The sequence below is a fragment of the Podarcis filfolensis genome, assembly GCF_964270895.1.
Source record: "Podarcis filfolensis genome assembly, chromosome: 16".
Classification (NCBI taxonomy): Eukaryota; Metazoa; Chordata; class Lepidosauria; order Squamata; family Lacertidae; genus Podarcis; species Podarcis filfolensis.
Genome location: NC_139620.1, coordinates 1004193 through 1028200, shown reverse-complemented (window position 1 = coordinate 1028200; position 24008 = coordinate 1004193). Strand labels below are relative to the sequence as shown.

At 47.4% G+C, this 24008-nt stretch overlaps 3 protein-coding genes across 5 annotated transcripts in view; 1 reads left to right on the top strand and 2 right to left on the bottom strand.

The window, feature by feature from the left end:
* The window catches only part of LOC310751731 (T-lymphocyte surface antigen Ly-9-like), a 46502-nt gene extending 28669 nt beyond the window's left edge, over positions 1-17833 (bottom strand). Inside the window, exons 1-2 of the mRNA XM_083591303.1 lie at positions 17792-17833; positions 14344-14509 (exon numbers count right to left, since the gene is read on the bottom strand). Of these exons, the coding sequence (XP_083447429.1) occupies positions 14344-14425 (82 nt within the window). The 5' untranslated portion in view covers positions 14426-14509; positions 17792-17833. The remainder of the gene's footprint in view (positions 1-14343; positions 14510-17791) is intronic.
* LOC310751719 (uncharacterized protein) overlaps positions 1-24008 on the bottom strand; it is a 950206-nt gene that overhangs the window by 345750 nt on the left and 580448 nt on the right. The window lies entirely within an intron of this gene.
* METTL25B (methyltransferase like 25B) overlaps positions 1-24008 on the top strand; it is a 464705-nt gene that overhangs the window by 430115 nt on the left and 10582 nt on the right. Inside the window, exons 1-2 of one of the 3 annotated variants that reach the window (XM_083591212.1) lie at positions 20506-20696; positions 20795-20941. The exons of 1 other annotated variant lie outside the window; for it this stretch is intronic. In XM_083591212.1, coding sequence (XP_083447338.1) covers positions 20634-20696; positions 20795-20941 — 210 coding nt within the window. In that variant the 5' untranslated portion in view covers positions 20506-20633. Of the gene's footprint in view, positions 1-20505; positions 20697-20794; positions 20942-24008 lie in introns of those variants that run through there. One more of the 3 variants, XM_083591211.1, reaches the window with a different exon arrangement.

Genomic DNA, 24008 nt, shown 5'->3' with positions numbered 1-24008 from the left:
TCGGTCCCTGCTCCTGCCAACCTAGCAGTTCGAAAGCACATCAAAGTGCAAGTAGATAAATAGGTACCGCTCCGGCGGGAAGGTAAATGGCGTTTCCGTGCACTGCTCTGGTTCGCCAGAAGCATCTTAGTCCTGCTGGCCACATGACCCGGAAGCTGTAGTCAAACCAACATCTGTTCAGGGCTGCCCCGAGTTGACTTACTCTAACCACTTCATGGTAAGTTCCAGCACTTACAGCTGAACCTCAGTTTTCAAATGTGATCCATTCAGGAAGACCGTTCGACTTCCGAAACATTCGGAAACCAAGGCACAAAGGGCTGTCAGCAAATTCATTTGAGAAAATTGAAAATTGAGAAAATTCGACTTCCGAGGCGCGTTTGAAAATGGAAGCATTTACTTCTGGGTTTTCGGCGTTCAGGTTCCAAAACGCTGCTCAACGGAGACGTTCGAGAACCGAGGTTCCGCTGTATTTGGCTTGGGTGGAAAGCACTGGACCTAGCCATAATACAGCCTTTCCCTAATTTCTGCACTGTGTGCAACAATAGTTGTTTAGGGAAGTTTGATTACTGTATTACTGTATTTTAATATTGTGTTGGAAGCCGCCCAGAGTGGCTGGGGAAACCCAGCCAGATGGGCGGGGTATAAATAATAAATAATAAATTATTATTATTGTTGTTATTAGCTCATTTAAAACAACAACAGCACTGGGTTAGATGCTCAGGGGCTCTCTTCTCCCGAGTTGCCATCTTACACATCTCAAGGCTTAATCTTATTCACTTTCTTATTGCCTTTCTATCTCACCTGTTCTCTTGAGGACCTCAAGGTGGCATAGATGGTTCTTGCCCTCCTCATTTAAACCCCACATCAACCCTGTGAGGTAGGTTAGACTGAGAGGCAGTGGCTGGACCCCAAGAGCATGACCTCCAGGGAGCTTCGTGATGGCCAAGTGGGGGCTTTGAACCCAGGCATTCTATTTGGGGGGATGACTTTGTGAAGTTATGTGAGTCCAAGGGGCTGGTTCTGCCCACCAACCTCCTGCCATCCCACCACATTTCCCACTTCATGCAACTACAGTGGTACCTCAGGTTAAGTACTTAATTCGTTCCGGAGGTCCGTTCTTAACCTGAAACTGTTCTTAACCTGAAGCACCACTTTAGCTAATGGGGCCTCCTGCTGCCGTTGCGCGATTTCTGTTCTCATCCTGAAGCAAAGTTCTTAACCCGAGGTACTATTTCCGGGTTAGCAGAGTCTGCAACCTGAAGCATCTGTAACCTGAAGTGTCTGTAACCCGAGGTACCACAGTACTTGGCTCACAGGCAGCAAGGATTCCTGCTGAACCTCATCTGCCGGCAGGGAGTTCCAGAGTAGGGCCTGCCACCCACAAGGCCCTGTGCCAAGCAAAGCCCTGCCTGAGGAACCCCCAGACGTGTCCCATCAGATGATCTCAGTGGTCAAGATGGAGCACAAGGGATCAGCCCAGCTGCTCTGGGTTCAGTGATGAAGGTGCACAAAGCTCAGAAAGACTGGGCCTTGGTGAATCAGCTGTCCCTCCTCTCCAGTCCCAGAAGAGAACTTACCCTTCCAAAGGACCTGGAGAGACCAGCAGCAAGGAATCTGTGCGTCTGTTATCTGTGCGTCTTGATGTGGATAACATCACCACTTCCTGTTTTCTTTTCTTTTTTCTCTGCAAAGGTTATTTTGCAATGCTTCTTGATTCAGGGAACTGTGCCGTGAGGCAGACAAAACTCTCTCTCTCTCTCTCTCTCTCTCTCTCTCTCTCTGTGTGTGTGTGTGTATGTATGTATGTATGTTTGGCATCGTTACCGAGAAATTGTCTCACGAGCCTTGCCTCTGCAAACCGCAAGGCAAAGACGAAGAGCCTCTGCTGCACATTATCAAATGCAGCAAATTGCTGATAAATGTATCCACGTACAGGCTCAGTGGGAAAACTTTAGACATTCATAAGAAATCACCTGTTGTGTCAATCAGTTCCAGTGGCATTTAGGACCCAGGGAAGAGGGTGAGAGCCCACCATAATCACTGAAGTTATGATATCCTGCCCAAGAGTGTAAGACAGATAACCATCTCAATCACAATGCCTACCTGCCCCATAGTGGGATGGTAAAGGTAAAGGTAAGGTAAAGGGACCCCTAACCATTGGGTCCAGTCATGACCAACTCTGGGGTTGTGGCACTCATCTCGCTTTACTGGCCGAGGAAGCCGGTGTACAGCTTCTGGGTCATGTGGCCAGCAGGACTAAGCCGCTTCTGGCAAACCACAGCAGCACACGGAAATGCCGTTTACCTTCCCGCCAGAGTGGTACCTATTTATTTACTTGCACTTTGACGTGCTTTTGAACTGCTAGGTTGACAGGAGCAGGGATCGAGCAACGGGAGCTCACCCCGTCGCAGGGATTCAAACCGCTGACCTTCTGATCGGCAAGTCCTAGGGCTCTGTGGTTTAACCCACAGCGCCACCGCGTCCCATAGTGGGATGAAGCCTAGACAAAACAAAGGGGTGAATTTGACTTGACTTAGGGACCAGGGAGGGGTATTACTCAGAAAGGTGGTGGGAATGGGTGAAGCCTCCCCGCCCTCTCACTATATATAAGGGCCTGGTGACTTCTGTTTCAGTGTATCTGAAGAAGTGTGCATGCACACGAAAGCTCATACCAAGAACTAACTTAGTTGGTCTCTAAGGTGCTACTAAGGGACGCGGGTGGCGCTGTGGGTTAAACCAGAGCCCAGAACTTGCCGATCAGAAGGTCGGCGGTTCGAATCCCCGCGACAGGGTGAGCTCCCATTGCTCGGTCCCTGCTCCTGCCAACCTAGCAGTTCAAAAGCACGTCAAAGTGCAAGTAGATAAATAGGTACTGGCAGGAAGGTAAACGGCGTTTCCGTGCACTGCTCTGGTTCGCCAGAAGCGGCTTAGTCCTGCTGGCCACATGACCCGGAAGCTGTACGCCGGCTCCCTCGGCTAATAAAGCGAGATGAGCGCTGCAACCCCAGAGTCGGCCACGACTGGACCTAATGGTCAGGGGTCCCTTTAAGGTGCTACTGGAAGGAATTTTATTTTGTTTTGTCTGGTGTGTTGTGTAACATGCTGCCCTCTGGGCGTTCCCAACGGCCACCGTCCCCAGCAGCCAGCATGGCACACGGTCAGGGAGGGTGGCTGGTGTGGGGAGTCTCGCAACACCCCCAAGCTCAGTAGGGTGATGGAGAGGACTGGGGGGCCACATATGCCCCGCTATCTGGCCCCGATCTGCAGACTAAGGCCACTAACTAGGCACCGTTCTCTGTAGCCAAAGGCAGGGGTGGCCCTGGATGACACAGGCAGGCAAGCTGAGACTTAGGGGCCACTCTGTGGCCGAACCTCATTCCATGGCGCTCCAGGCTCCAAACATTTGGGGAAATATGCCCTCCTTCCGATGTCACTGGACTCCTGCTTCCAGCTGCCAACATGGCAAATGTATTGAGAGTGTTGAAGCAAATGGTGGGTTGTTGTTTTTTTTAATCTCTGCTGACTTTTGTGTGGAAATAAAACTCTTCGATCCCAAATATGGTTTTCAAAGCTTTACTTAAAAGGACTTGAGTTTCAAACATTACGAAACCAACAAAAGATACATGATGTCAGCTACATAAATTTGTTCATACATTGCTTGTCGTAGTGTAAGGCACAGCTGGTAATTCTACCTCCCTTTTTGTCCTTTATTTTAATTTAATTTTTACATACATACAAATACATTTAAATGAATTATGAAATTAAAAACACCAAAATATACATGAAAAAAGCTTACAAAACTGCAAGGTAGAAAAAGGAATTGGAAAGAACAAAGGTACATAAACAAGAGAGAGAGAGAGAAGGAAAATAAAATGTAGACGTCCTTCTATCTCCATTTTCACAGCTTGGTTCAAGCTGGTTAGCTCCAAGGAGCTAACACTAAGACAAAGAGATGAGGTGTATATGTGCATTCTTCGTCTCTTAAGTCTCTAAAAGCCAGTTCATTGGCGTATTTTACTGCTATTGGCATCCTCAGTTGGCATCCATCTGTCTTGAGAGACCATGGCGTGCCCCTCGAGGAGTGAGTCTAACCGCTGCATTGGTAGCACCAAAGCTGTCTCCCTGGGGCAGAACCATGGACAATGTTATTAGCAGCTTTTTGGCTAACAAAATATTGGCAACACGCATTATTTCACAGTTCTTAAGCGGAAAATGTACAGTGGATTCACAAAGGATAACATTCAGTAGATACAACATTAGAGGAAGTAGTCAATCAACATCACAGAGGCAAAGAAGCCTTTCAACTTCCCTCTACAGCATGTGTGGAAACCGCATTCTCGACTTCTGGAGCCACGCTTGGTCTGGTCCGCTCAGTTTGCCAGAGCCTGTTTTTGCATGCAGGGCAAGCCCTAAATCACAGAGGGTTTAGCAAGCCAGTTGAAACCGTGTGCAAACACTTTCAAACTCTATCCAGGAGCTCAAGACTAAGCCCTTGGGGTTAACTCACCCCCTACCTTTGCAATGAAAAAACACTAAACCTTACCAAATCCTATGATCAGTGTTTAAAATACAGCCCTTTTTCACAGTAACCTGAATACAATTACAATTTTTCACCAGTTTATGTAACGTTAAATAATTTCATCCCCGTAAGGATGGTCAGGAGTGCTGGTAGGATCAACGAACATTTTGCAGCTGCCAAGGTGTTCCAGAAAAGGTTGTCCTGGTTTTTAAGGCTAAATTGTTTTTCTAGGCTACTGGACGCATAGTAGAGGTAAGCAACGAGAGAGGTATTCCAGCACCTTTTCCTAGAAACACACCACTGCCTATCATGATTATAAAGGTTGAGTTTTCCTTAAATTCATTAGGCTTACTGTATAATGCACACATAGCATCATAAGCATCACTCTTAAACACAACTATCAAAACTATATCCTACCCTACCCACTGGATGGCCGAAGAATTGATGCTTTTGAATTCTGGTGCTGGAGGAGACTCTTGAGAGTCCCATGGACTGCAAGAAGATCAAACCTCTCCATTCTGAAGGAAATCAGCCCTGAGTGCTCACTGGAAGGACAGATCGTGAAGCTGAGGCTCCAAGACTTTGGCCACCTCATGAGAAGAGAAGACTCCCTGGAAAAGACCCTGATGTTGGGAAAGATGGAGGGCGCAAGGAGAAGGGGGCGACAGAGGACGAGATGGCGGGACAGTGTTCTCAAAGCGACCAGCATGAGTTTGACCAAACTGCGGGAGGCAGTGGAAGACAGGAGGGCCTGGCGTGCTCTGGTCCAGGGGGTCACGAAGAGGCAGACACGACTAAATGACTAAACAACAACAACACCCACTGGAAGTCCTTCAGGAAGACCAAGAATGCTACAGTGATAAAAGTGCTATAGTTAAAAATAGAAACACATTCAAATGTCAGAGAAGAAAATGGCAATTGATCACAAGCTTATTGCACATGACATCATGCAGGAGGTCCATTGCGTCCCACAGTGTACTCTGCATGACAGCTGCTGAAATGCTTCTAGGAGAACCGTAAGCAGATCAGGAAGCCTTCCATATGACTGGATGGTCCCCCAACCCATGATCAGTGCTTGGACATAGTCTAGGGATTCCCCAGCAAATCAATGTGAAAATGTGATGAACCAAATGTGAGTTTATAAAAAGGAGAAATGAAGCAATCCCCAAAATAAACTGATATGATTCGCACAGTCCCAATTAATAGAACCTCCAAGAAGAGTATTTTGGAATCGGGACTTCCGGGTTGGCGCCATTGTTTAATGGCGGATTCCCTCCGAGCTCCGGAGGGAATCGGCTCCGTAGCGTCTGGGTCTGGCCGCTGCGGCGAAGCGGAGACCCTTAAAATCACAGGCACGGATGCCTGTGAACACAGAGACTCGGCGGGCACCATTTGCGCCCCCCCAATCCGCGACGGAGCCTTTTTAAAGGCTTCGGAACGGAGGCAGGGTGAGGCGTGGTGCTGAGAGTACTCCCTCGCCTACGGAGTGAAGCCGCAAGCCATTGACAGAGAGCGCCAACTTCTTCCAAGACCGATTGGACTCTAAAACATAAACCCGTGAGTAATACGGAGATTGGAACCTTAAAAATTTTTAATTTTGGATTTGGAACGAGCGGGAAGGGGCTAAAAAGGAAGTCCACCCCCCCCCCTCTTTGTAAACAATTTAAAGCAAAGGACTGGGCAGCTAAGGTCGAGAGAATCTGTTTCTTGTTTTTTAATGAAAGATCCTGACTTCACGGTTTTGACACTATAAGAAGATTTACTGGAGGATAAAAAGAATTTTGGGAGCTGAAATTTCACCCCCCCCCCCCGAGACCCGGGAACGTCCTATGAGAAAGCCTGTTGCATTGAAGATTTTGACAGCTGTCAAGTGAGCTGCTAGTCAGCTAGTTGTCAGCTGGAAAAAGAGAACATTGTTTCTGATGTTTTTGCTGGTTTATTTGGTATAATTTGTTGAAAACAAGGAGGGCTGATACAAAATAACTGGACCTTTGGTTTTGAGCTGAAAGGAATACTAAGGAACTAAAATCCCCCTAGAGGGGTAATAGGGACACTACATCACAAAAATGGCTGGAGTATGTAAAATTCAAGCAGAATTGGACATAGCTCTCGTTCTCTTGGGAAACTTGCAAGATGAATACAATGCTTTGTCTACAGAGGTATCACTACTACACTGGACAGTAAACAACAGTTTTGAGCCTGATAAGGACTTGAAACAGGAAGCCTATTCAACTGAACAAATAAATGAAACTGAAAGTGTAGATACGATGGAGCAATATGTGGTTTTTGAAGAAAATGAAGGAGGAGCAGGAGACTTGCAGGAGTTAAAGGAGAGTTACAATATGAGGCCTGACATGATGATAAAAAAGGACAATAAAAATTGGATGTGGAAAGCCTGGTCTGAATGGGAGTTTGGAAAATGGAGAGATCCCCTTTGGAGGAGATCTGAAGACCTGAGGATTACAAATTTGTTGAAGGTGAAAGCTGGAGCTTTGGGGACATCTGGATCTGAAAGAAATTTGAAACAAGAGTTGGAGCACCCCATAGGCTTTGCTTTTAAGTATGGAGGACTGGCTGGAAGTAACATGGATTCTGTTGGGCCGGAGCCCCTCCGAGACTTGGGGCTTAATATCAAGGACTATCAAAGAGACCGGCAGAAAGGAACTGAGAGAGATATAAGGGCCTCGGACGTGAGATCTCCAGGCTAAATAAATACCATAAAGACTGATGGATATTGGTTGGGGACTGGAACCGGGAAAAGGGTGGGTGGAGGTTGGGAATCCAAAGGGTACATAAGGATAATTTGCTTTTTATATTTTGCTAGTGGTAAGGAAATTGGGTAAATCGTGGAAGGGAAATTCTGGTCGACTTTAGGAAAAAGGTTTAAGAATAATTAATGAGGTATAAGTATTGATGTGTAATTTTAATAAGGTAAAATTGGTTTTTTCTTTTTAAATTAATTGAAAATAAGGCTGTTAAAAATAAATTGAGGAAATGGAAAAAAGAAGTAAAGTAAAACAATAGTATGTTAGAATAAATGTTTAAGCTAAGGTAAAGAAATAAGTTAAGGACTTGCTGAACTGACAATTTAAATTGGAATACAAGAAGGGGAGGTGTGAGGAGGTCTGAGAAATAAGGTTAAGAATAATAAGTATCAGAAACTTTATCTGTTTTTTCTATTTTTTTTTTGTTTAGTTTTGAATATTATGTATTTTTGTGCTTTTTTGTTTTGTTTATTTTTTGTTTTTGTTTGTTGTGTGTTTCTTGAAAATGCCAATAAATATTTAATAAAAAAAAAAAGAAGAGTATTTTGGAATCTTTTGAGCAGACAGGTGCCCTGCTGGTTGTCTGTGAATTTGTGCTTGCAGGCAGGAAATGGCACCGTCCATCACATTAATTATTCACATTGAATTATTCACATTGAACATTGAAAAATTTTTACTGTTCCATTTATTCCTTGTATTGCATTGTACTGCATTGCAATTTAAATTCTATCCAGTGCAGATTGTAATGCAACAAAGTGCAATATAAGAAATAAGGGAAGTAGTAAAAATCGAATTAAAAACAGCCCTTCGCACAGTACTTTGCAAAAATCAGGAAGAGGTCTGCCAAGACCCCTCAGGAATTTTCACGTGGTCTGTGGGGTGGAGTCGCTGGCTTCGTCTTGCTCCAAAGGTGGACATGCTAAATAGCCATTTTGAGAGGCACTTGGTGAAGTTACCACTTCCTGCAATTCAGTTGTGTTGGATGTGGAATTCTTGCAGCAGAAAACCTGCAGGGAAAGAAGAAACAGGGCTGTTGATTAAGTTGATGGTGAGGATCCTTGGGTGAGACTTAAGAGGATATAGTTTGCTGGACCTGGCACCAGCTCCTAAAACAGAATTGAGCCCACCTAAACCCAGGCACAACTGGCATCTTGGGCATCGTGCTACAAAGGAGCTCCATCAACCAGACAGGAGGAATCTCAGCACACAATACAACACACACACACACACACACACACACACAGTGGGTGGCAGGTGGGGCAGCACTTTTCCTCCCCCCACTGGTAGAGGGACACGCCTTGCTCTTCTGCTAGAAATCCTTAAGCCTCAGACTTCCTGAAAATAACCCAGGAATGTTCACTAATGGGTTTAAATGTGGAAACCTCAAAACTTGTGAGTTGTTCATCAGCCGGGCGCCTCCCGCTTTAGCAGGCAGAACAAAGCACTCTCCTCCTTCACACACACCCTTCTTTTTAAAAGCAGTTTTGTAAAGAGGATTCAAATCTTTGTGGAGTTCCAACCTTATGCGGAAATACTTGAGAGAAAACACTAGAGGAGCGTTAATATCAGGTGGCACCCAATTGTGCCTTTGGCCTTGCGGATGTAAAAACTGTGGCATGTAAAATGAAACACATCATTTGGAGGAACTGGCCAGATTCTGCCTCTCAGGATAAACAAAGAGGAAGGGAAAACAATAAGTGGCAACCCAAACTCAGATGAGAGGGGCAAAAGAACAACACACACACACACACACACACACACACACACACACACACACACTCCTACCTTTTCCAATCTGGATTTTAATGGATTTTTCTGCTTCCAACAGATGAGTCCAGCAACTATAGCAGCCATGATCCCAAAAATACTCCCAAAAATAATCCAAGAACTACTCTTTTCACCTGTAATAATAAGCAAAAATTCTCCCTTGAGGGCAACAGCAACAACCACAGAGGGGATCAGAAAAGATTGTGAACTGATTTCAGCTTTTCCCCACACAGAATGAGAGTTGGGCTGCCACAAAACCTTAATTTGCTTTTCTAGCTGAGCAAATGCAGTATATACCACACAGCTGCCTGGACTGCTGAACACTCCATCCCAATTTTGCAGTTTTGGAATACTGGAAGCCAAAGTCCAGTTTTCAGGGAACCAACTTAACAGCTCATTACTCATACTGAATACAGTCATAGCTCAGGTTAAATGCGCTTCAAGTTAAGTATTTTCGGGTTGCGCTCCACAGCGACCCGGAAGTAACGGAGCATGTTACTTCCGGGTTTCATCGCTCGCGCATGCACAGACACTCAAAATGACGTCACGCGCATGCGCTGAAGCGGCGAAACACGACCCACGCACGCGCAGTCGCGTGTTATGTTCTACTCGCATCCAGAGGTAGAACTGTACAGTGCTTTAAGGGATAAGCATCATTTCATTTCAACTTAGTTAATACACTCGCAGAGGAGGTGACATGATAGAATTGCAGAAATGGAAGGGAGCCCCAGGGCTCATCTAGTCCAACCCCCAGCAATGCACCTCAAGAATCCCTGGACAGTCGGCCATCCAAATTACCATCAAATCGCCAAATCGCAACACTCAAATATTTAAAAACCAAGGTGGAAAAATTCTCAGCCTGATTGATAGTATATTTTGCATCCACTGCTACTGCCTCAAAGGCTCAGGGAAACAAAAGTTATTGCAAGCAGTGCATAATGGGGGAAAGAAGGGTGGGGTCAATCAGGCGCACACCTTCACACTCGGGGATGCTGCTCAAGTCATATGAGGCATTCTTCTGATCGACAGCATTGCTGGCTTGGCAGGTGATGATGGTGGAGTTTGTGGAACAGGGTTGCCGGAACAACTGGAGAACAGTGTCATTGCCAGAGAGGCAGTGCCTATCTGAGCTTTCTTCCAAGGGGCTGACGGGGTCCCCTCTTCCCCAGGAGATGTCAATCTTTTCCTCTCCAGGTGCCAGACACTGCAGGGTCACGTTGAAGCCCTCTGAAGTCTTGGAGATGTCTAGCCGAGTGATCTGCGGCTTTGGCACTGGAGCTGTTAAAAATGAATTATATAGGTGAGGATATTAACAGGCAAGATGATAAATTTTTCTTATATGCGACAACAGCGGCAAGAGTATTGTTAGCCCAGAAATGGAAGCAAGAAGAAATTCTGACAAAAGAAGGATGGCAGACGAAATTAATGGTCTATGCAGAATTGGACAAAATGACAGGAAGGATTCGAAACCTGCGAATTGGAAGACGTACACAAACTATTTGAAGAGCAACTGTAATCAACAAATTGTGCTAGTAGGACTACAGGAAGTTTTGTAAGGAGAAATATATAGAGAAAGAATAGAGATATGAGATGGGCGGTGTATGTATATATGTATAAATAATAAAGAATATTAACAATAAATTAATAATAAGAAGAATAAATTCTGGAACCCCCTGGTGCAAAAACAGCATACGTTTTTCATTCATTTAAGGAGGGCAAGCAAGATGACCAAGGGCCTGAAAACCAAGCCTTATGAGGAAGGTTGAGGGAGTTGGGGATGTTTTGCCTGGAGAAGAGCGGAGGGCCAGGTGACACGAGAGCCACCTTCAAATATCTGAAGTGCTGTCACAGGGAAGGTGGAGCACGCTTGTTTTCTGCTGCTCTGGAGCCCTGAACCAATGGATTCAAATGGCAAGAAAGGATATTCTGACTAAATAATAATAATAATAATAATAATAATAATAATAATAATAATAATTTATTTGTTCCCCAGCCACTCTGGGCGGCTTCCAACAAAGTATTAAAATAAAGGCCCTCAGAGCTTGACCTCAGTGTCTGGGCTGAATGATGGAGGTGGAGACGCTCCTTCAGGTATACTGGGCTGAGACTGTTTAGGGCTTTAAACTTGGCTCCCACACACAGAGACAAAAATAGCTGCAATGTAAGAACATCAGAAGCACCCATCAGCAGGATCGAACCAAAGGGGCCCATCTAGTCCAACAGCCTTCCCTCACGGTGGCCAACCAGGTGCCCACATGCAAGACCTGACCCACAACAGCAAACTCTCTCCACCTGGGATTCCTGGCAGGGGGGACTCAGAAGCTCACTGTCTGCAACGGAGGAAGTAGACCCTAGCTATCATCGCTTTCAGCCATCGATATCCTCCATTAACCTGCCTGGCCCTATTTTAAAGCCATCTGAGTTGGTGGCGTTCACTACAGCTAGAGGCAGCTATGCTTCTGAATACCCTCTTGCTGGAAACCACTGGAGAGGAAAGGGCTCTTGTGTTCGAATCCTGCTTCCTGTTTTCGCATGGGCATCTGGCTGGCCAGTGTGAGAAGAGGATGCTGGACAAGATGGCCCATGGGCCTGATCCAGCTCGCTCTTCCTGGGTTCTTAGGTTCCACGTTCAGTTCCACCAGAGGCAGAGAAGGATCTTAGAATAATTGCTTACCAGAGACGGTGACGTTGAAGAAGTACGTTGGATACCATGAAGTTCCATTAAACCTCACATGAACCTTGTAGACTCCACTGTCTTCCATTTGCAGGTGGCTGATCTTCAGGGTGGTCTCATTGACCATTATGAGCCGCTGCCCCAACCGGACACTGGTATATTCCAACCTTCCATTGCTTATTTCAGCAAGGTGGTTGATCTCGCCCGTCCGGGACTGGAAATCCAATTTGATTTTGGCTACTGTTTCTCCTGGGGGAATGTTTATAAGAAACAAAACCGATCTTCCCTGGAGCTCATTCACATAGGTAGGGGGAGAATTCTGTGCTGTGGGTCCAGTTCCTGATAAGCAAAGAAAAGGAAGGAAGGAAATAAGACCATATTCCTCAAACTTGGGTCGCCAGTTTTTGGACTACAAAGACTACAGTTTCCATCATCCCTGACCACTGGCCCTGCTAGCTACGGGTGATGGGAGTTGTAGTCCAAGAGTTACAAAACGTATAAGGTAAAGGTAAAGGGACCCCTGACCATTAGGTCCAGTCATGCCCGACTCTGGGGTTGCGGCGCTCATCTTGCTTTATTGGCCGAGGGAGCCAGCGTACAGCTTCCGGGTCATGTGGCCAGCAGGACTCTGGCGCACCAGAGCAGCGCACGGAAACGCCGTTTACCTTCCCGCAGGAGTGGTACCTATTTATCTACTTGCACTTTGACATGCTTTTGAACTGCTAGGTTGGCAGGAGCAGGGACCGAGCAACGGGAGCTCACCCCATCGCGGGGATTCGAACCACCGACCTTCTGATCGGCAAGCCCTAGGCTCTGTGGTTTAGACCACAGCACCACCCGCGTCCCTACAAAACGTATACTTGCAAAAAATACAATCACCCAAAATAATATCGAATAAAAAAATCATAGAACCATAGAAATGAAGGGTTGGAAGGGATCCTAAGGGTCATGTAGTCCAACCCCCGCAAGGCAAGAATCTAAACTCAAGTACCCATGACAGATGGCCATCCAACCTCTGCTTAAAAACCTCCAAAGAAGGAGAGTCCACAACCTCCTGAGGGAGACCGTTCTACTGCCGAACAGCTCTTCCTGTCAGAAAGTTCTTCCTGATGTTTAGTCAGTATCTCCTTTCTTGTAACCTGAAGCCATGGGTTCGAGTCCTCCCCTCCAGAGCAGAAAAAGACATGCTGGTTCCCTCCTCCATGTGACAGCCCTTGAGATATTTGATGATGGCTTTCATATGATACGATACAATACAATACGATAATCTTTACTGTCATTGTCCCATACAGAACAACAAAATTGAAAAAATCTACATCAGACATTCAAAAACCCACAAGCCTGCTATCCCAGCTATCCCAGCCTGGTTAGCCCCCTAAAAACTCTGATACCCCATAATTAAATACAATATACTCCCATAGGGACTCCTTACACTACATTTAAAACCAAAATCGCATTTGGATAGAAACTGTTTCTCAGGCGGCTGGTCCTAGTCTTTCTAACCCTGGACGTTCTTCCAGAAGGCAGAAGCTGAAAGAGATCATTTCCGGGTGCACACTATTCTGCGCTATCTCTGCAGCTTTCTTATGGCACCTGGAAGCATAGATTTGATCCAAGGTGGGAAGAGTGCACCCAATAATTCTCTCCGCAATCTTTACAACCCTGGACAGCATTGTTTTTTCCCCTGACCGTGCAGCTCCCAAACCACACACACAGACCATAAGTTAATACACTCTCCACAGTGCAATGGTAAAATGCCATCAACAGGTCCTTGGAGAGATGGTTTTTCTGGAGGATTCTCCTCTTTTCCAGGCTAAACACACCCAGCTCTTTCAACCGCTCCTCATAAGGCTCGGTTTCCAGACCCTTCACCCTCTTGGTCTCTCACCTCCGCATGTGCTCCAGATTGCCAACATTCTTCTTAAACTGTGGTGCCCTTGAATTGGACAAGGTATTCCAGGTGTGCTCTGACCAAGGCAGAATAGAGTGGGACTACGACTTCCCTTAAAAAGCAGAGACATCACCTTGCCAACAAAAGTCCGTATAGCTCAAGCTCTGGTTTTCCCAGTAGTGATGTATGGAAGTGAGAGTGGGACGATCAAGAAGGCTGATTGCAGAAGAATGGATGCTTTTGAATTGTGGTGCTGGAGGAGACTCTTGAGAGTCCCATGGACTGCAAGAAGATCAAACCTCTCCATTCTGAAGGAAATCAGCCCTGAGTGCTCACTGGAAGGACAGATCCTGAAGCTGAGGCTCCAAGACTTTGGCCACCTCATGAGAAGAGAAGACTCCCTGGAAAAGACCCTGATGTTGGGAAAGATGGAGGGCACAAGGAGAAGGGGACAACGGAGGACGAGATGGTGGGACAGTGTTCTCGAAGCTACCAGCATGAGTTTGACCAAACTGCGGGAGGCAGTGGAAGACAGGAGTGCCTGGCCTGCTCTGGTCCAGGGGGTCACGAAGAGTTGGGCACGACTAAACGACCAAAGAACAACAACATGACTTCCCTTGATGTGGTATATTTAGCATTGTTTTGTGTACAGACTGGCAGAACTTCTCCAGGCTTTTGATAGGGGTCACCTGAGTGACAGACCTTCTATTGCAATTGGAGGACTTACCAAAGAGAAGGTTGATGACTATTCCAAAGTGAAGTGAAAACTTGAATCTTCTGCCACCCATGCTTGGCCCATCAGAAGGCATTGCACACGATTTTGGTCTCTGCAGATCAGAACTTGGGAGTCTGGCTCAGAGATTCACATCTTCAGTCCTTCTAGCAGCAAGCACCTGTCCGAAAAGAGAAGACACCCTAAATGTAGGGGGAGTAAATATCTCTCCATTCTGGGTTACCCCAGGAAAGCCCGGCCTAGACACCACCCTCCCCGTTCACCAAGTCTGCCTGGAATTCAGTCTGGAGAATACAGGTATTTCTTCTAATGCTAACTGTATGGAGGATGGCTAATGGCGCTTCGTAACATGCACTCTGCACATGCTCAAAGGGACTGCACCTGTCCCATGGCTTAACCCCAGCACGGGGAACTTGTCCTGGCCCCACCAAAGGCTACATTCGTTCTGGTTCATGCTGTTGTTCTCCCACATACATTCCCCACAATGCATCTCAAGGAACTACTATATACTGAATAACTTCTTATGAGCAAGTCAGGCATCATTTAGAGTTCCTTTTCGGGCCAACCAGAAGGAGAATCAGGAAACAGGGATTGAAATCTGGGTCTCTCGTCATGGGAGTTCCGCTGGGATCACACCAGCACAAGTATACATAGTCATTCTCACGGACTTATTTCGGGAATACCTGGACTGTTTGGCTTCAAAATAGTGAGCTGCGTCTGTCATTGTTATTGAAATTTTTGCATTGTACATATTATTTTAGATTCCATGTATTAGAAGGAGTTGAAATGTCCTACATTATTGTGAACGAATTTTCACAAGCCATCTACAGAGTTGTTTAGTTCGTGATTCACCTCTCTGTATTCCTTGGGTGTGATAGTTGATGTTATGTACTGAGTTGAATAGGATCCAAAAGGCAGCAGTCTGATTGGTCCTAGAACAATAGGATTCAGAATGCTGCAGTCTGATTGGTCCTAGAACAATAGGATTCAGAATGCTGCAGTCTGATTGGTCCTTGAACAATAGGATTCAGAATGCTGCAGTCTGATTGGTCCTAGAACAATAGGATCCAGAAGGCAGCAGTCTGATTGGTCTTAGAACAATAGGATCCAGAATGCAGCAGTCTGACTGGTCCACAGGAGCCACCCAATCCAGCTCCAGGTGGAAGGGAATCCGCAACCTGATTGGCCTACAGGAGAATCCCGCAATTAGCCAATCACATGGGGCCCATTGTGTAAATAATGTACATAAAGCAGACATCCTGGGGGAACTTCCATTCCTCCTCACCACTAAAGAGCATGAAATCCACTCTCGACTCCGAGCATATTTCAGCTGAGATTCCTGCATTGCAGGGGGTTGACCCACAGGGCGCCTTCCAACTTTGCAGTTCTATGATTCAATGGAGGGGTGGGGGTGGGTTTGGGGGGGGGGGTTCCGGATAAGCAAGAGTGTCAATTACTTTGACCAGCTTTCCTCGTTTTGAAGTTGAAAAATGGGGCTGGGCCAGCTCCCTGATTAGGCAGAGTGAAGAAACCTGCCTGCGTGGCAAGCTGACCCAGGTCAGGGCTGCCAGCCCAGTGCGCCCCCTGCTCACCAGCACTCCAGACGCTGCTCCTGGACAGGGTCAGAACTTCAGTACATAACACTGGTGGTGCCTGCAGTGGGGTTGGGGGGGAGCTTGGAGGTGGTGGCGGCAATGTAAAAGCTGCCACACAGCACCACAAAAGGAAGCTAGCCTTATACCAGAAGCGCCGCTCTTGTCAAAAGCTGCACAGAAGGCTGGTGTTTTCCCATTTCAATGAGCTGAGCTACCGGATGATCTGAGATCTGAGAAATTTATTACGGCCATAGGCCCATACAAGCTACCGGATGATGAAACGGCGGGGGGGGGGGGAGACCAGCTGGGAATAGGAGAAGAAACGTCACACACTGATGTTGGGAGGAAAAATATAAAAAAATAAAAAATTGTCCAGTAGCACTTTAGAGACCAACTAAGTTTGTTCTTGGTATAAGTTTTTATGTGCATGCACACTTCTTGAGAGACGCCACTGTTTCACTGGCATTGGGTGGCGTGATGTAAATGGTCCTGCAAACAGCCAAGAATGGACTGCAGCTGTTGCAATGAGAGGGAAACACAATACCACTCTGCTGCCACTCTGCCCTTCCAAGTTTCCTGCAACTGTCATTCAGAGGCACTGCTGGCTGCAGCCTCAGACTGAAGAGGCAGAGAGCACAGAGCTCTCTTGCCTAGTTGCCATCCACAGCCCTCTCCTCCTCCAAGAATTTGCCTAAACCCCTTTTAGTCATCATCATCATAATAATAATGTTTTATTTATACCCCACCCTCCCCGGCCAAGACCCAGGGCGGCAAACACCGAATATTAATACAGTAAAAACATTCAAAACAAAACAAAAAACACCAAACAGCTGATTAAGTTTGAGAGCCATCACAGCCACATGCAAGAGGGAGCTCCGTTAGTTTAACTCTGCGCTGTGTCAAGAAGGATCGGTTTTTAAGAATATATCTGTCCTTAATTTTTTCCCAACGTTCAACTTCATTGGATGTGCCCCCCCCCCCCCGTTCTAGTAACAGGAGAGAGGGAGGGAGGAAAACTTCTCTGCCCATATAACTTCACCATCACGGGGCTCTAAGGTGCTACCGGAAGGATTTTTTATTATTTCTTTCCTGCAATGCAGGGAGTTGCCTGAGCGGCGTGGCCCCTTCCAACCCCTCGATCCTAGGATCCCTATCATGTCGCCTTTTCTCCGAACTGCAAAAAAGAAAAAAAAATCCCTTCCAGCAGCACGGCTTAGAGACCAGCGAAGTTTGTCCTTGGCGTGAGCTTTCGTGTGCAGGCACACTTCTTCCGATGCACTGAAACAGAAGTCACCAGACCCTGAGAGAGAGAGAGAGCATCTGAAGAAGTGTGCCTGCACTTCCGATGCACTGAAACAGAAGTCACCAGACCCTTAGAGAGAGAGAGAGTGCATCTGAAGAAGTGTGCCTGCACTTCCGATGCACTGAAACAGAAGTCACCAGACCCTTTGAGAGAGAGAGAGAGTGTGTGCATCTGAAGAAGTGTGCCTGCACTTCCGATGCACTGAAACAGAAGTCACCAGACCCTGAGAGAGAGAGAGAGCATCTGAAGAAGTGTGCCTGCACTTCCGATGCACTGAAACAGAAGTCACCAGACCCTTAGAGAGAGAGAGAGTGCATCTGAAGAAGTGTGCCTGCACTTCCGATGCACTGAAACAGAAGTCACCAGACCCTTTGAGAGAGAGAGAGAGAGAGAGAGCATCTGAAGAAGTGTGCCTGCGCACGAACGCTCAGACCAAGAACAAACGTCGCTGGTCGCTAAGCCCTGCTGCTGGAAGGGATTTTTTCATTTTGCAAAAAAAAGTTCCTTGCAAACTTTCTTCGCGGCCGAGGCGCGACGCTCTTACCTTCGCGGATCGGAGAGCCCCGCTCTCGCCTCTGCACGCCGACTGCGAGATCGGACTAAACCGCTGCGGAGATTTGCTTTTTCCAAGGCACATGAGTCATGTGCCGAGAAAAGGGACGGGCAAGAAGGGGCAGGCGGCGGCCAAGGAGCCGCCAAAGCCATGGGAGGCATGTTTCTGAGACAGCCTTGCGCGCTCCATGGGCGGAGCTCCTCCTGCAAGGACCGAAGGGGTGGGTGAGTTATCTATCGAGGGGGGGGGATGTTTCTCGCTCGCTTTGCGCCCCAGAGTCAGAAAGGGGAAGGCCCGCAATGTGCAAAACACCCCATCTTCCCTCCGGAAAAAGAGGCCAGCAGCGATTACGGCAAACGAGACCCGGGGCAACTCGCCCCAAAAGTTCTGCCTGGGACGAGGAGGCCTTTGCCCGGCTCCCCCCCCCCCGCAGTCCTGCGCCCCTGAGTTCTTTGGGGCTCTCCCCCCCCCCATTCATTGTTTGGTTGGGGGATTTTAACAGCTGCAAAGACTTTCCCCTTTGGGAACATGGCAACCCTAATCTAGTCCGAGCGCCTTGTCAAGGACTGGGGGGGTGGCGAGATGGAGGAGGCGGGGGGGATGGCGGGGGGCGCGCATTCCAGAGAAGAGGAAGGCAGGATTGCGGGAGGTCACGGCTCAGAGAAGGAAGGAACGGGAAAGAACCCCAAATGCTCCCCGGCTGCTCTCCAGTCCTCGGGGGATTCCGGGACCCCCGCCAGGTGAAAGGAATAAGGGGATTTCCCTTTATAAAAGGGAAGCGTTGGCAGCTGTGCCGAGGAAGCATTTGCACAGGGAATTCTCCTCGTTTCGCAGCTTCAGCCTGGAGAACGCGGCTCCTGTTTGATGCCTTGCTGTCTTTTAATACTTTCTTGGAAGCCGCCCAGAGTGGCAGGGGAAGCCCAGCCAGATGGGCGGGGTATAAATTATAAATAGAATTATGATGCATGCTCCATCTGGGAAGGAGCCCAGGAAGGAGCCCGGCTGGGAGCAGGGGCGGGGCTTGCTGGAGGAACGCGGACCATAGACGTGCCACGAGATAGAGCGACCACCTCGACAAGACTACAGCTTCCGTTCTCTCTCTCTCTCTCTGCAATACTGAGGCGGTTTGTTCTCGCTCCTCCTTCTCCCCCCCCCCCCCCGTCACCGGGACCTGCCGTATCTCTCTGCCCGCTTCGCCTAGAAGGGAAGGGAGGGAGCCGAAGGGGCCCCATCTAAGCACGGCGGACCGAATGGGCAAAGTGCGCATGCTCCGCCTTCCCGGGCAGAACCGGTTACGACTGCGCAGGCGCGGGGCTCTCCAGCGGCGGGGGTTCCCGCGGGTTGAGGAGGGTTGCCAACTGATCCGCCCAGCCTCGGCTCCTCTGCGCTCTCCCAGAAGCCGCCTTGTTTTGGTTTGCAGCCCATCGATTGAGAATTTGCCCGTGTGGTTTCCTATGGTTTGCCTTCCCTAGAAGGCAGCTCAGTTGCAACAGAAAGAGACATGGCCATTAGAAAGAAAAACCCCAAAATAATAAATATATAGAATTTTCATAAGCAAAATCGATAGCCGGGCGTCATCGGCCACCCAGCAGACCTTCGTGGAGGCTCCAAGAATGCGGTGTTCCGGCTGCCATGAAACCCCCTTTCAATAAAGGAGAGCAGCTTCTGCCAGCCCCTGTATTTACTCGTTCATGGAGCATAAAAGCCCCTGGATCCAGCCAGTGCCCCACCTAGTCAACTCCCAAGAAACGAGGAATCGAGATAGACTGCCTCTGCACCTGGAGGTTCCATGAGGACGTCAGAAGAGCCTGGCTGCTGGATCAGGCCAAAGGGCGAGCCCAGCCTCCAGGCGGCCAACCAGCAACTGGCATACAGAAGCACGTCTGCCTCCTGACGGTGGAAGGAAAGCAAAGCCCCTCTCCTGTGGCAGAGATATCCACAAGTCAGCTATGCCTGGCGTGAACAATGACTAGGGATTTGTTTTTAATGTTGCTTTTAATGTGCCATTTTTTTTGTAATTATCTCCGTGTTTTTAACAGAACATGCATTGATAGATGATGATGGTGATGATAATTTATTATTTCTACCCCACCCATCTGGCCGTGTTTCCCCAGCCACTCTGGGCGGCTTTCAACAGAACATTAAAAACAGAATAAAACTTCAAACATTAAAAACTTCCCTAAAGAGGGCGGCCTTCAGATGTCTTCTAAAAGCCAGATAGTAGTTTATTTTCGTGACATCAGATGGGAGATAGAGACATATATACAGTGGACACTCGGGTTGCGAACGTGATCCGTGCAGGAGGCACATTTGCAACATGCAGTGTTTGCCGCGTCTGCGCACGCACGGGTCACAATTTGGCACTTCTGCGCATGCACAAAGAGCAATTTAGCACTTCTGCACATGTGCTGAAACCCGGAAGTAAGCCGTTCCGGTACTTCCGGGTATGGTGCAGTGCGCAACCTGAAGCATCTGTAACCCGAAGTATGACTGTACATACATATACATACATAGTTTTAATTCTGTTAATGCTTGTTTTATTTTTATTTTCTGCCCCATATGTTTTCAGCTGTTCTTATGTTATCTGTAAGCTGCCCTGAGTCGGGAAAAGCAGGGTATATATTTGTTAGTATTATTTTTTTATTATTTCTTACCTTTGCACACTCCCTTCCACCTCCAGCCACACCTGGTTTCCTCTCCTGCTGCTGCTGCCCATCCTCCTCCTCTCCCTCTCCTGGGAAGCGGCCGTTGCCCCTTGCTGAAGCCACCAGAGGGTCCCTCCACCTGGGGGGCAGCTCCACAGGGGCCTCCCTGACTCCCGTTTCTCCCGCAGATGGTGAAACGGCTGAGTGAGCTCACGGGGTGCCGCCAGGTGGTTGACGTGGGCGCTGGCCAGGTAAGCAGGGAGGGAGGAGGGCTCTGGGGTTCCTCTTCCTTTTCGGAGTCTCGCAAAGCCTGCTTTGTTTACAGTGTCTGCTCCCCCCTTTCCCCCAGGGCCACCTCTCTCGCTTCCTGGCCTTCGGCCTGGGCCTCTCCGTCACCGCCATCGAGGGAGACCCCCGGCTGGTCGCCCAGGCTGCCAAGTTCGACCAGGAGCTGGTGCAGGCGCTGAGGAAAGAGGGGGCCAAGCGAGGAGGGCAGGTGAGGAGGCGGAACGTCAGGGGTGGGGAGGGGGTGTGGTGTGTTGCAGAGGGTCCTGGCTTCCTGAGGAGGGGGGAGGCAGTCCCTCTGGTCCAAGCCATGGCAGGCAGCTTCCTCAGGCACTTGGTGGATTCCCACACGGCAGGGGGTTGACTAGATGACTCTCAGGGGTCCCTTCCAGCTTCTGTGAGCCACGCGTCCTCCAGTTAATGCCCTCTCCTTTTCCTTCAACCTCCGTGGCTCCCCCGGCCAGAATCCCAGGTGCTGAGTCTTCTATGCCTCTCCCTTGAACACAAACTCAGCTGCGGTTCCTGCATTGCAGAGGGTTGGACTAGATGGCCCTTAGGGTCCCTTCCAACTGAAAATATCTGGGGGAACTCCTATAGCTGATGATCAGAAGCGAGGAGGAGTATTTTCAGGAGAGCAAGGAAGAGAGTATGCACACCCCTAAACATTTTGTGAATCTAGGTTTGGCCTCAATGAGGGGCAATATTTCAATATGAGTAGGAAAATGAGAGTACCCCTAAACATTTTTTTAGGAAAAAAAGCACTGAATGGGTGTCATTGAACCTGACCCTATGGAGAAAAGTCAATGCTCTTAAAATGAACATAATACCTAGTTTATATCTAAAGAGGAATTCCAATTCACATCACATCAGTTCCAATAATATTTATGCAAAAAATATTTATGCAAAAAATGTAAATACTCATAAAAAGAGGAGGATTTTGGATCCCAGACTTAGAAATGTATCACCAAGCATATTTACTGTCAGGTAGACAATTCTGGAGACCCATAACTGAAAACAACTGTCCAAATTGGGCTGCTTTGGAATATTCCTATGTAGCACCTCTAGAAATCTGGGTAGCACTTGGGTCTAAATACAAACATTAATACTCAAGATGCTATTGAAACAATAACATCAGTTAGAATGATACCACATGTCCAAAAAATATGAATTTGACCTTTTCTCCCACAATAAAATGACTTTGTGGGGAAACCCATCTTTAAAAATCAGGAAAGAAATGGTTGTATGGGAGAGGTGGATGAATTTGGGTATATTAACATTAGACCAGTTGATAAAAGAAAAGGATGAATTTTATACATAGTCTATCCTAAGAGACAAATACAGATTACCTACAAATGCTCAATGGCAATATCTCCAGATAAAACACTTGGCAGAAAGTGAGGAGGAATTAAAGAACCTTTTAATGTGGGTGAAAGAGGAGAGCACAAAATATGGTCTGAAGCTCAAACGTCAAAAAAACTAAGATCATGGCCACTGGTCCCATCATCTTTTGGCAAATAGAATGGGAAGTAATGGAGGCAGTGAGAGATTTTACTTTCTTGAGTTCCATGATCACTGCAGATGGTGAGAGCAGTCACAAAATTAAGAGACGCCTGCTTCTTGGGAGAAAAGCAATGATATACCTAGACGGCATCTTAAAAAGCAGAGACATCCCCTTGCCAACAAAGGTTCGTATAGTGCAAGCTCTGGTTTTCCCAGTAGTGATGTATGGAAGTGAGAGCTGGACCATAAAGAAGGCTGATCGCCGAAGAAACCTATCCATTCTGAAGGAAATCAGCCCTGAGTGCTCACTGGAAGGACAGATCCTGAAGCTGAGGCTCCAAGACTTTGGCCACCTCACAAGAAGAGAATCATAGAATCATAGAGTTGGAAGAGACCACAAGGGCCATCGAGTCCAACCCCCTGCCAAGCAGGAAACACCATCAGAGCACTCCTGACATATGGTTGACTCCCTGGAAAAGACCCTGATGTTGGGAAAGATGGAGGGCACAAGGAGAAGGGGACGACAGAGGACAAGATGGTGGGACAGTACAGTGGTATGTGGGAGTCATAAAGCCATGGCAGAGACTTGTAATACTGCAGGGTGCCTCCTGACCTGTTGAGCAGCACCTCTGTGCCTTACAATGTATTAGAATGTATGGACCTTAAATGGAGTTGTGTTTCCTCTGGGCAGTGATTACCTGATATGGTGATGGGTGTAGTAAAAGCCATGACCGGATGAGGTAACGTGAGACATTGGCAAACGGCCGTGCGACAGGGGAGAACAAAGGAGAATAAAATCGGAGGAGAGTGGTCAAAGGAGCTGCTCTGACCATCCTGAAAATATAGCTGGCTCTCTGTGTCTTTTTTCTATGCTGTGCCCCATTTAATCACGGCTGGACTTCCGTCAGTGGTAGCTCTGGTTACGTACTTTATTCGTTCTGGAGGTCCGTTCTTAACCTGAAACTGTTCTTAACCTGAAGCACCACTTTAGCTAATGGGGCCTCCCGTTGCTGCTGCGTCGCCACCGCACGATTTCTTTTCTTATCCTGAAGCAAAGTTCTTAACCCGAGATACTCTTTCTGGGTTAGCAGCGTCTGTAACCTGAAGCGTATGTAACCTGAGGTACCACTGTATTCTTGAAGCTACTAACATGAGTTTGACCAAACTGCAGGAGGCAGTGGAAGACAGGAGTGCCTGGCGTGCTCTGGTCCAGGGGGTCACGAAGAGGCGGACACGACTAAACGACCAAACAACAAAAAACCACCATCTACGGACCAGCAGCTTTTACACCCTCAGAGACCCCAGAGATATTGAAGCAGTTTATTAATTCTTAGGCAAAAAGCCCCCACCATAAATAATTCAACATATATAATTCTTTGTTATTAGCAAACCAATTTGATATACAGGTACACAGGGAGGATCGGAATAAAGAATTAGAGATCTCAATTTCGACCACACATTGGGAAACTTTTTTAACTCCTACAACAAAGGTGCCTCTGGACTTTAAACTGAAGCTCATACAACAAAAAATAATATTTAGAATATACTGGACCCCATTATGTTTTTCTTTTAAAAAGGGCTACCTAAGGTATCTAGCTGTTGGAAATGCAATAGGGATAATGCTTCTCTGAAACATGTGTTTTTTCATTGTCCTATATTGAAAGATTTTTGGCCGAAGGTAACTGAACTGTACGGAACAACCTTACATTTATAGAGCAAAATATCCTCTTGAATTATATACCCAGCACATGGAACCTTAGAAAAGGACAATACGAGTG